We start from the raw sequence: 12,219 nt of genomic DNA, 5'->3' as shown, positions 1-12,219 counted from the left end.
AAGTGATATTTTTCTTGGAGCCTATGGCATCAGAATCGATGGAATCGGTATTGGTAGAATCGGAATCGAAATGTCAGAATCGGAATCGGGATCGGAATCGATAAAATTTTGGAATCGACCCATCACTACTTTTAACCCTTGTCATAAGCAAAAAAACCTCATTGTCAAAAAAGAAATCTTTTGAAAATCCATGATTTTTCAACATGTATTTTGTTTTCTTTTATGAAGGAAAGAAATTGTATTTATATGTTTTATGTAAAAGAGCAAATGCCTGAAGTTGAGATTTGAAAACAAATCCTATTTATGCGGCAGCGAATATTTTGATCATTTATAAAATAATTTCAAGGAATTTAGTAAGAAAAAAGGCGTTGGCTACCTGCAAAAATAATATGGTACACGGGCATAAATTAAGAAATTTTTATCTTAAAGTGAGTTTTTTGAAAATCAGATTCATGATTGGGAAATAATAATATATTTTAGCACTTTCAGAAAAAAATTAGTGACAGATTTCCAACTCCAAAACTATTCCCTTTATTGAAGATCCATAATGATCCATAATGAACAAAATGTTTTCATGGAACAAAAAATGCAGAATGAAATTATAACACTTCAAGCATAAGCATTCTGAATAATATGTATTCTTATTCATCTCCTTAACATCCTCTCCATTACGTGCAAGAGAGAGCCGTTGGCATAGATGGGATTCCCAGATACTGGGGGTAAAACTTTAATAGAAAAATTTCGTCTTATCAGTATAAAGAACCATTTGTTGAAAAGATTTTTGAAACCATGCCCATTCCTAGGGGAGTACCACATGCGTGTTTCCCCTATATACCAGTGGTTGTGTGTAATGATGGCAAAACTATTATGTACATGAAATCACACTCATAATTACTTTTTAACAAGAAAGTTTTTCAGAGATTTGTAGAATTAACCTCATAAACGAATTTCATAACAGCATATCAAAATCCCATTTGTTTTTAATCTGAAGTAGTTCACATTAATTAGACAAAAATGCTTAATATCCTTGTCCACAGCTGTCTTTCCTCCTCAAACTCAGGAGTAAACATAGCCTGCCCACAAAATAGCCACAAAAATCTGCTCCCATTATCATATATGATATACAATGTTTGTTAAATTAGCCTATATATCTGTCCTGTTACATTAATAAAAAAAATTACCATACAAAGCTACTTTTCCCTAATTCTTGACTCACAAGAAAAAAATCAGAAAGCAGATTTGAATATTATTAAAGAAACCCTTGTTTCTGATTTTATCACAGTCTCCCATTCAAACATTTCATACTTTATAGTACAAGAACATTTTATCAATGAATTTACCCAGGCTTGATATAGGTACACATTGCTAGATACTCTATGTACAAAAATAGCTGTGGTAACATGTATTTAATAAATTTATCAACAACAGTAAAGGTTAAAAGACAGGATTTTTCTAAGGAAAACAACAGTTTCTTGATTTTTCATTACAATACCTACTGTGAGTAATATGTATTATGAGCTATTATAAGGAAATATTTGGTTGGTGTCAATGTTAATTGATAATGATAAAATGGGAAATGAAAAAAAATGAATGATAGCCAATACAATAATATAGTATGAACCATATATAGTATTGGAAAACATTGAATGGCAATAATTGCTTGGCTGAAAGTCAAAGTACATTTAAGAGATGGTCCTTAGATTATGCTTGTGTACTGAAAACATTCATTTTAATACTTAGTTCTCTAGCAATTCTAGTGGAAAAGGTACCGTTTTTATCATTGGGCAGTTTTGATATTTTAGAACTTAGATGTCCATGCATTTCCATTCAATGAGATTATTCATGAGCCACAGTTCATTCTGATAAAATGCATAATAATTAAAACAGTTATGCCTCAAAAGCATTACTATAGTAAATGCCATGATTGATAGCCATAACTATTAAAAATATTTCGATGACAAGTAAAGAATTATTATTAATTGACATTTGACTATACCAATGAAACAGAAATTGTCACATTTCTGTTTTCAAAAGTCAAATATCTTGTAAGTAAAATTCTCAAACTATAATTTTCACATTAAACAATATGTGGGTTATGCTTGAGAGCTTATCTTTTTTTGGCAATAATTCATGGCCGTAGCTAATGGGAGGGAAGTTTTAGGGTTTGCTTCAAAAGTATTGAAGATAATGCCTTGAGTGTTCTCCTATGAAATGATGAACCTCACCGAAATGCACCTATGTATCCCCTCTCCACAACAGCCTTCCCCAAAAATTTTTCCTGGCCGCCGCCTAGTGACTATTCTTTAAACCAGTGGTTCCCGATCCATAGAGGTATGTGGACCACTAAACTCCAATATTTCATCATGTAGGGACAACCCCCATCCCTACCATACTCCCAATAAGTTGTTACCTTTACTCAGTGCCATGCTGATTACAGAATTCCCAGTTGATTGAATCAAACAGGTTTTGGAACTACATACCTACTTAAGATTTTCTTATGAATGATATTTTGCCATTTCGTTCCACGCAGGTAGTTTTTCAGAATGCCTTATATTTCTGTGCTTAAACAGACTCTGCGCTGAACTCCGTATCACAACAGATGATTCACCTCACTCTCCCCCAGAACTTATCATTCACCATAATTAATTGAATTGGAAATGTTATACCGATCAATCTCCCTATCTCCAATACCAATATTTCACAGTGTCAAATGTTTTTAAATGGTACTTATATGAGGTGGCTTGATCATTGGAAGGATTCACATGTAGTAGCTTGGTGAGTCACCAAAAATACTAATAAATGCGAGGGAATTTGAAGAGCTGCCATGATCCACCAGCATCGATTATATGAGCAGTGGAGTATCAATGAATTGGCAGCCTTGTGGGTACTGGGATGTGAGAGATGGAGCACATGGATGGAATACAGACAGTATTGCTTGTGCACATTTTAATTTGGCATTTGTCATGTAATCATCGGGTAAACAATAAGAACCTAAGTTCCGTTTGCTGTTGCATCATTGAACTTCAATGTCACTGCACTAAATTGCTCGAGTGCTAAGTACTCTGTGTCTAGTAATTGTTGCTGAGTCTCTTTTCAAAGGTGTTTTTGAAGCCTATCATGCTTGGCAGGCATTTTTTGTCCATTTACATTCATTTAATGAAATAATTGCATTAATTTTTTTATAACCCCTCAATACTGTTATAAGTGAATCCCAAAAAATCAATGTAACACTGAGGGTCACCAACCACCCCACATGAGCAACCTTGTTTTATTTGTGAAGCCATTATCTCCTGAGGCTCTTACAGATCACCAGTCGTCCAAACACCACTTGTCGGGAACCATTGGTTTTAATTCACTAATGTCTGCCATGAATCAATAATATTTACAGTATGAAAATTATGAGTTAGCATCAAAATAATAAGCATTATATATTTTTTCTGGATATGGTAGGTGCATGTAATTGTTATGCATATGTATTAAAGACAACCACTGAGGCGTTTATTCTCCTCTCATGGATGCAATCTGTTTGTCACTTCAGTGTATGCAGAAGTAAAAGAGTGAACAGGTACCTAGTAGATCAATGGAGTAAGAACATTTTGAATGAGACATAACAAGGCTCATTGATTGCATAGCACCAAAAATAAAGGGTCTACTTCTACACTCCATGGGAATGGCAACCATTAAGTTACAAATGTCTTACCCAGTTAATGCATTTTCACTCAAATTAAGTTTTTATCCATTATCATATGCTTGTTAACATTGTGAGAGTAACACATGTATCAAAACCACTGATAAGCATTAATGCAGATAAATAGAATGGACTAAATGATAAATTTAATGCAATTAATAAAATATAAGAGCTCAAGACCTATGTATAAGGAACTTGTAATGATAGTGAAATAACTTATCAATGCCAGCACTTTTAATGATATATATCACTGTGATGCCTTCATAAAAGGAGAATATTGTTTGCAAAGAACTTTGCTAATCAGTAACTTGATACAGGAACTAAGTTTCATATCTAAGCTTTTAAAAATATATTTTTTCAGCTCAGAAGCAAGGCCAATGCATATTTATTTTTTTCAAATGAGCACATTCTGGTATAGAGATAATGTGTACTTACGTTAACATACTTCTTGCACTTTGGTAGGACTACCAATACATTCTTGATATCACCATAACTTAACTTCTACTATTTAAAGAGATCTTCACAAGAGATCCTCTTCTCAAGTCATCACCGTAATCATCACAGTTAAAGGACATGGAGATTCTCACATGATCTGGATTTGGAATCCATTCGAAGTAACTTGTTAAGAATCCGTTGAGCCTTGGCAACACCACCACCACCAACATTTCCCATCCTGCTCTGCTTCTTCCGAGCTTTCTTGCTCGAGCTTGCCTGTTGATTGCTTCCATCACTTTCATTGTTATTTTCACCACCAGAGTGTCTATGGTGAAGTCTTTGGAGGAGGTGTCGCTGTTGCCTTTGATGCCTGTGCTGACGTGCCTGCCTCTGTTGCTCCCTGGACGCATTCAGCTTCGCCTGAGCCAGTATCCCCACCAGCAGCTCATCCACGTTGTGGTCGATTCCTCCAGAAGCTTCTATAAATTTGCATTCGTACTTGTTGGCCAGGTATCTACCACCTGCACAAGAAGAGAGAAATGAGTTGTGATCATGGTGTTGAGAATGGATGGATAGGTTTGATTTTTTTGCCAGTTCCGATTATTGACATCAGTTGCCAGTTTTGGATCTATGCTCCAGTTCTTAATCAAGTGTTTCCTAACTTACTTCTTGATTTTCAGAAGGAATAAATTATTTTCATTAGGCTATTGTGAGTATTAATTGAAATAGTGCATTAAGTTATACCACATACATCTATTTATTGGCATTACATCTATTTATAGGCATTTAGTTTCTCCCTTTTATTGATTTTATTCTATACTTATTTTGTCATAATGTTTTTAGCTATCTAAAGTTTTACAAAGTTTTATGCAACGTTTCATCCCTCTCTTCTACCTCTTTTAATGTTTTCAAACAAATTATTTATTTATTTGTGTATTTACATGTTCGAATATTTATTTATCTATTCACTAATGCCTTCTATTTACGTAAGGCTAAACTGGGGCGTTCCGGCGATGGCAACACCACGTTGCCCAAAAGGCTTGACTCCTAATCGCTAGATGATCCAGAAATGAAACCTAAACTGTTGTTGAGAGTCAGACATTTTACCGGCCTGCGAGCCACGACATGTCATGACATGTGTCATGACATGTTTTTTGAAACTCTGTACAGAGAGCCCTGGGTTGGGGGAAGATGGGGCCACCTGGCCTCAACCAACCCAGGTTAAATAAACTAAAGTCAAGTCAAGTCACAGGAAAGAGGAATGATAACTTCAGGAATATAATTGCATGCAGTAAAACAGAAGAGACTGGTTTACACATTTAACCATTAAAATAAAAGCTGGAAGAGATGAAAGAGTTTTACAACCTACTAAGGCAATAAACCAGCAATGACGAAGCAAGAAAGAAATAGTAGGGTAGCAGTGGCAAAGAGGGCATTTTATGTACAGAAGAATCTTCTTGCAACTGACAGTGAGTTAGCCAGGAATTTTGTTCAGAAGGGGGGGTCCAAAACCAGGGGGAAATTTTTGAAAAACAGGGTACTAATTAGAGGGTTTAAAATTAATTTCAGCACTATTCGTAATAATTATAACTTCATTTTTCAAATAAATCTTTAGTAAATTCTTGATTTTTCATTATTTTGTTCTCTTTTATGAAGCAAAATAATTAATTTTTTATATTTCAGGGGGTTTGAAATGAGCAAACAGGCAGTGTGGAAGTCATACATTCCGTTATACCAATGCATACATAGAATGGTTTCATGTTCGGGCCTGACGCATTGATTTCTGAAAATTCTCCACAATGACACTTAAAAATCATATCTCAGCATATACTGGATGCAATTTATGCAAATAATCAATGATAAGTCATCAAATAATGTGCGTGACCGAAACACCGCACTCCCCTTGCTGCGCCACTGGCAACTGAGAAAACAAGCATAGAAGTTGGGAAAAATTCATCAGATGCTACAAATGGAATGTTTTGAGGTAGCTAAGTATGAATGTTCATGGCATCGGGTAAGTCAATAGTGGAAGCATTCGAAATGTGGTGCAACAGAAGAATGACAATGATAAAATGGATCAACTGAATGAGTAATGAGGAAGCACTGAGAGGAGTTAGGTAAAGGGAAATCTCCTAAAAACTATTTGAAGGAGACAGGACAATTTAATGGTATACAGCACGAGAATGTCTGATGAAGACAATCATTGAAGGATATGAGGAAGGAAGTGAGGCAAAAGAAGGCCCCAAATGATTTACATAGGAGAGGTTATTAAGCATGTTTAAGTAGTGGCGGCTTGCCCATAAGGATTATCTGACGCTGCCCCTGCCTGAAGATTTGAAAAAGGAAAAAAAAATTAAGTACCCATTCAATTATACATCTAATTAACCAAAGTGTTTTTCAATCCCAAACATCGAAAATTTAGGAAAAACATGCTAAAATAGCACGAGAAGTTCGTATTTGCAGCCGTGGGGCGTGGCCAGAATGTCCCAATCCATCACCATGCAGTTATAAGAAGAGTGGTAGTGGTGGGGGCTGCTGGTGCTATGACGCATCTAAGCTTGTGCCTTATTGAAGTCTTGGGATGCCGTCTGTGAGTTCAGAGAACATCCTCTCATTCTTAATCATAATTTTTTAAAGATTCATCTTCTTTTTCCCTGTGGTAATGACTAAACCTTCCTGAAGACTGCTCCTATACTTCTAAGCTTCTGGAATATGCAGTGGCGCTGACTCCATGGGGCCTGAGGGGGCCCGAGCCCCCTCAAAGATTCGTTAAGGGGGGCGGAGCCCCCTCAATAATTCAAGAAAATAATTAAGTTATATTATGCTTTGGGAAATCACAAAAAATATATTGGTATTTTCCCATGTTTGACGATAGATACCTTTTAAAATACATTCAATAATGTGTTAAAACAAATAATTTTAAGGTACTAAGCAGGTTAACTGAAAACAAGTGGTGTGAATCATGATAGTGTTACGGTGCTGAGACACACTTTGAATTTAACCTCTTCCCGGGGTAAGACCCCCGATATGGGCCCCCCCAATATTTTTTATAAGTCGGCGCCCCTGGGAATATGTCCATTTCTCCATTCTGCATCTTCATCTAAGCCTCTCCTTGATTCCTTGTTTCCTGCTTTTAATTATACTTTATTCAGCTATCATTACACTCTCCTTCCTTCCACTGGGACTGAATGCTGTGAATTAAGACTGAGTATATTGAAAGATAAACTGAGCACAGCAGTGCAGTTCATGAGTACAGTTTTAAACCATCAATGCACAGAATCTTAATGAAGATAGCCTTTCCATAGCATTGAAAGCAGAGGTCACTGACTTTGTGAGGCTCTTAAGAATTTGGTGAAGGCCAGGAAGGCATGATTTTATTGCCTAGCTAGCTATGCACATTAGAAGGAGTCTTTGGTCAGAGGATTTTGTGAAAAATGGGTCCAATCCCTCTGTTGAAAAGTAATGAAGCCGTGGAATATCAAGACCACAGGTCCAGTCATAGGCGGATCCACGGGGGCACGTGCCCCCCCCAGACCCTTAAAAATATGCTAGATTTTTAATACGGTCCCATTATCATTTCATTCGTTTTGTATAACAAGGTATCCTTGTGCCCCCCACTGAACAAAATCACGGATACGGCCTTGCTTATGCCCCTCCCAGAAATAAATCCTGGATCTGCCCCTGGGTCCTGTAGTCCAATATATGATAGTTGTTGATACTTGTTACAAGTTTAATCTGATGGAATTTGAGCATATGTATTAGTAAAGTAAAAGTTACAAAAAGTTAAAAAGATTTTCCACAAATACTTTAATTTTACTTCACGACTGGTTTCAATAGATTTTGTAATGCAATATGTACACCTATGTATTATTTAACAAAATGTATTGAAATTGGACATGAAGCAAAACAGTGTTTGTGTAAAATTGCAATTAACTAATAATTAAATGACAAAAAAGTTGCTCTGAACATTATATTTACATGCAGAGAGGTTACAAAAAATGTGTGCTTGGATAAATATCTCAGATGGGATAAATATCTCAGGAGTGGATATCAACCCAAGATACAATCTCAAAATTTTTGGTTGGATAAGATATTAGAAAAATAATCATTACTTCCACTTTAGGTAATTAAAACCTAGGCATAGGCATTTTCTTGATAGGTGTATTGTGACAATTCCTGGTATGAATCCTTAGTCAAGTACATACATATTTGGTATGATGCATTCTATTGATCAATAGGTTTGGTGGCTTGATGGGGAAGGTAAGCTACTCTACTTTTGGGAGGAAGATGTATAAAATAGGTGAGCTATATGTAGAGTGATATGACATTAATGTTGTTGTGAATGTTAGGCTAGAAAGAGGAACATATTACCTGATGTGGTGATCACTCTCGACCTCTCCAAATCAGTCTTATTACCGACCAAAATCACTGCTTTAGTAGCCATCAAGTCAGCTTTGCTCAAAAAGCTTAAAATATCCTCCGCTCTCTCCAGACTCTCTCGGTCAGTTATTGAATACACCACTACAAAAACATCAGGGTTGTATGTTGTACAGTAGCTTTCAACCTGAAGAGAATAAACCATTATTAAGAAAACTTTGAACAGGTAAAGGCATGTTTAAATTATTCAAGTGGATTAAAGTTAAAAAAATTAATTTGCTTTGTGAAAAGCCAAATATGTATTGGGTGATGGCAAATCACATTTGCATTTATTTCTGGGTAAAATTTTAGTTTCTATAACAGGGCATGATTAAATTAAATAAATTTTAAAATGCATTGAACTTATTCTTCATTAAGAATTTTTCTTCTTAAGAATATTTATATTACAGATGCAAAAAGCAAACTTTACTTTAACAAGGAGAAAAATCTTGCAGGGCAACATGGCTACAGTTTGGAGCCCTCTCTAGTGGACAGTCAAGGAGAGGAAAGGGTAGAAGGAAATTCTTCCCCCCTAATCCAAGAGAGAATAAGCTTTTTGCTGAGGAGAATGATTATTTTAATTTAGGACAATTCAAAACAAGCATTATCTGTCAAATTTATTCCCATGCAGAGGCCCTCAATCAGAAAGCAGACTCAAAACTAATTTAACAATACATATACAAATTTTTTTCCCTCAAGAACCTACAATTTTTATTCAACACACAGTCATATTTTGCATATTGCCTATACTTGTAGGCAGTTCATAAAAATTAATATTCCTACCAATAACAAAAGATGAATTACTCTATAATTATCATGTCAACAAAATGTACAGCTGACTTAATGAAATTTATGGTTTTCTGATGCATGTAAAATGGCAAAAAAACTTCCAAGTTGCCCCTGAAGCAAATTTCTGGTTGCATGCCTGCTCACAAAATGAATGCAATGGATGACTGAGAGGGACTGAATTTCCCATTTCTTAGGATAGGCGTATCGCCATCTGATTGGATACACAAATTCTTCCCTCACCCCACTTAATTTAGCTCCACCTGCTCACAATCAAAAGTATTTGGAAACGAGTACATACGTGGATATGGGGGCAAAGATGCTTAAAAATTGACCAGAAGCTTAAAAATTAGACAAGATTTTTAGTATGATTATCATTACGATTTTATTTGGTGTATTTTGGAGCCTCAATCATTTAATTACATACTAATAACTTTCATATGAAAATAAATAGAATATTTCGTACAGTTATTGTTGTATATTGTGTTTAATCTCAAATATGAGAAGACTGTTTGCCTGTCAGGCCTGTGCCCCCCCCCCCCAGAAACAAATCCTGGATCCAGCCTTGACCGAGTATAATAAAATCCACATTTAAGAGGGATTTAATTGACCCTATGCAATCCCCTGTCATGTGCAGCTGGAACATGAAAAATGCAGTTCCACTTCAATATCAAGACCCTCTGGGAAATGTTTTTGAAGTACTTGTCTGGAATTACACTTGCTCTTTACCATTTCAGGCTCGACAGTTGGCCACATACAGCTATCTTACACATTTTATGTTGCAAAATGTTGATGAAACTTCATTTCTATGCTTTTATGATATGTTTTTTTGTGAATTTTAGGGACACAAAATTTTAATCAGAGCCTTTGCGGGAAATGAAGAAAAGAAATGGAGAGGAGAGAATAAAATATTCACTCAGTCAAAAAATTTTAAGGACAAAAACCTAATATTTTATGATGACTAATACATACTGTTTAGACAGAAGTTTATAATCAATAAATGCTCTCAAAATAATTGAAAGCAGACCTTTTTTGTGATTTTTTTCTTATTCAATGCGGTTTTAATAACGTTAACCATGCACATTACTCGAAAATTTTACTTACAGACATCTCTGATGCAGGGTGATCCACAATTTCAAGCTCAGATTCTTCACCGTTGAGCATGACAGATACTGTCTTCTTTCCATACTCATCATCTTCATCATTAACATGTCCGAGCGCAGACATAGAAAGGAAAAGAAGATAAAGGTTTTCAAAATGGTGCAACTTCAGGTGTAGGTGCATGGCTATTAAGTGAAAACAGTAGATACTCTGAGTAGGAATTAATATCAACAGAGATTTGACAATATCGAGCCAAAAATACATGAACATACAACCAATCTTCCACTTTCTCCTGCTGATTTCCTCTAAAAAATGAAATATAACTAGAGATATGTGTGTAAATGTAGATAGTCATCATTTTTGTTAATTTAGTCTTGCAAAGAAAACTTTTTCTTGAGTCAACTGTATCGATGGTTTTGATATTAAGAATGCAACTTTTTACAAAATGAAATAAGGCATGACAACTCCAGATTCGATCTTTTCCAAAACCTCACCATAATTATCGAGCACAGAATTAACCAACTCGGCTACGGAGTCAACCGCATCTATTTAGGACAAAGGTTGAGTCCAAATATGAATCTAAAGAGAGGAAAATCCTTGCCACGGAATCCAAAAGAAAACATACCTACGGGCCAACATGCGCGTGGACGTGAATATACTCAGTACATTCCTTATTCTATAGTTTTTGCCTCGGAAGTTTGACTCCTATTTCGCTATCCAGGTCGCATCCTCGTCCGTCCTCGTTGGCACTATCTTTTGCCTTGAGTGCCAACGCTCCAAGTCTTTACCGACCCGGCCCAATAAGTAAAATGGGACACGTGTAATAAGTAAAATGGGAGGATCAGTAAAACAGGGCATGGGAAACGTGACTACATAATATTGAAAACGATAATACATAATGCGCCATGGTCTTCTCTCACTTCGATTGTAATATTGACCTTTTTTGTTCATTAACTTGATTGGACGTAGATTAAAGTATCGTATTTTGAAGCAAACTTAAAAAGTACTCTTTTTATATTCACGTATATATGTATATCACTAAGCAACCGCAATGAAATACCGCTCAAGGGGACAGCTGAAAGGCTGTAAGGCTTCACGGTGAGGATAATCTGCTTCGCATTTTCGAAGGCATCTGCATGTGCTGCATTTAAAATCGCATTGAACCAGGGGTAATTGGACTACAACCTTTTTGACAGCAGTAGAACTTTTCAAAGGAGCGCACGAATTCAAATCGTTACGAAGGAATCACGATTAGAAAAGTAAATTCTTAAGGCCATATCGTTTCGATATACTTAACTTTAATGAAGTGGTCAATGGCAATGAAAAAATTAGACATGCATCATGTTAGCAAATATGTATAGTAGATCGCTTGGCTTCAAACCTATGCGTTCCAAGTTTAAAACAGTGGGTGAAGCCATAGGACAACATAATGTGCAAGAAAAAAATCCTTGTTTTAGGAACTCCTCGGTTTAGAGTCTGAGAATGGAACTGGTATTCTAACCCCATACGTGTGTTACTCACATACTTGAGGCTTAGACTAAGGCGAGCTCTACCCTTATCAATACAGACCGAACTTCGGGTTGTAACCTTCCATTTTCAACACCCTCTCCGTCACTTTCCCTGCACTTAAAATATATGAATCACTGCATAGTTTCAACAAACAATTACAGCGCCATTCCATCTGATTTTCCCCCATTTTTACACACTTTTTCTTAACTTGCTTCGTCTGTTTGTCCGTTTCATCAATGGAATCTTGTCATTGATTTTATTCCCTCTTACCATCGTCAGATCGG

At 36.0% G+C, this 12,219-nt stretch overlaps 1 protein-coding gene across 1 annotated transcript in view; it reads right to left on the bottom strand.

Annotated features, from left to right (window-relative positions):
- Window positions 1–993: 993 nt before the first annotated feature.
- LOC124156470 (ras-related protein Rap-2c-like) overlaps window positions 994–12,219 on the bottom strand; it is a 122,967-nt gene continuing 111,741 nt past the window's right edge. The window contains exons 3-5 of the mRNA XM_046531076.1: window positions 10,430–10,521; window positions 8,495–8,687; window positions 994–4,644 (exon numbers count right to left, since the gene is read on the bottom strand). Of these exons, the coding sequence (XP_046387032.1) occupies window positions 4,253–4,644; window positions 8,495–8,687; window positions 10,430–10,521 (677 nt within the window). The 3' untranslated portion in view covers window positions 994–4,252. The remainder of the gene's footprint in view (window positions 4,645–8,494; window positions 8,688–10,429; window positions 10,522–12,219) is intronic.

Source organism: Ischnura elegans, chromosome 1, assembly GCF_921293095.1.
Source record: "Ischnura elegans chromosome 1, ioIscEleg1.1, whole genome shotgun sequence".
NCBI classification, from domain to species: domain Eukaryota; kingdom Metazoa; phylum Arthropoda; class Insecta; order Odonata; family Coenagrionidae; genus Ischnura; species Ischnura elegans.
Note: the sequence above shows the minus strand (reverse complement) of the source record. Positions and strands in the feature narration are given on the sequence as shown.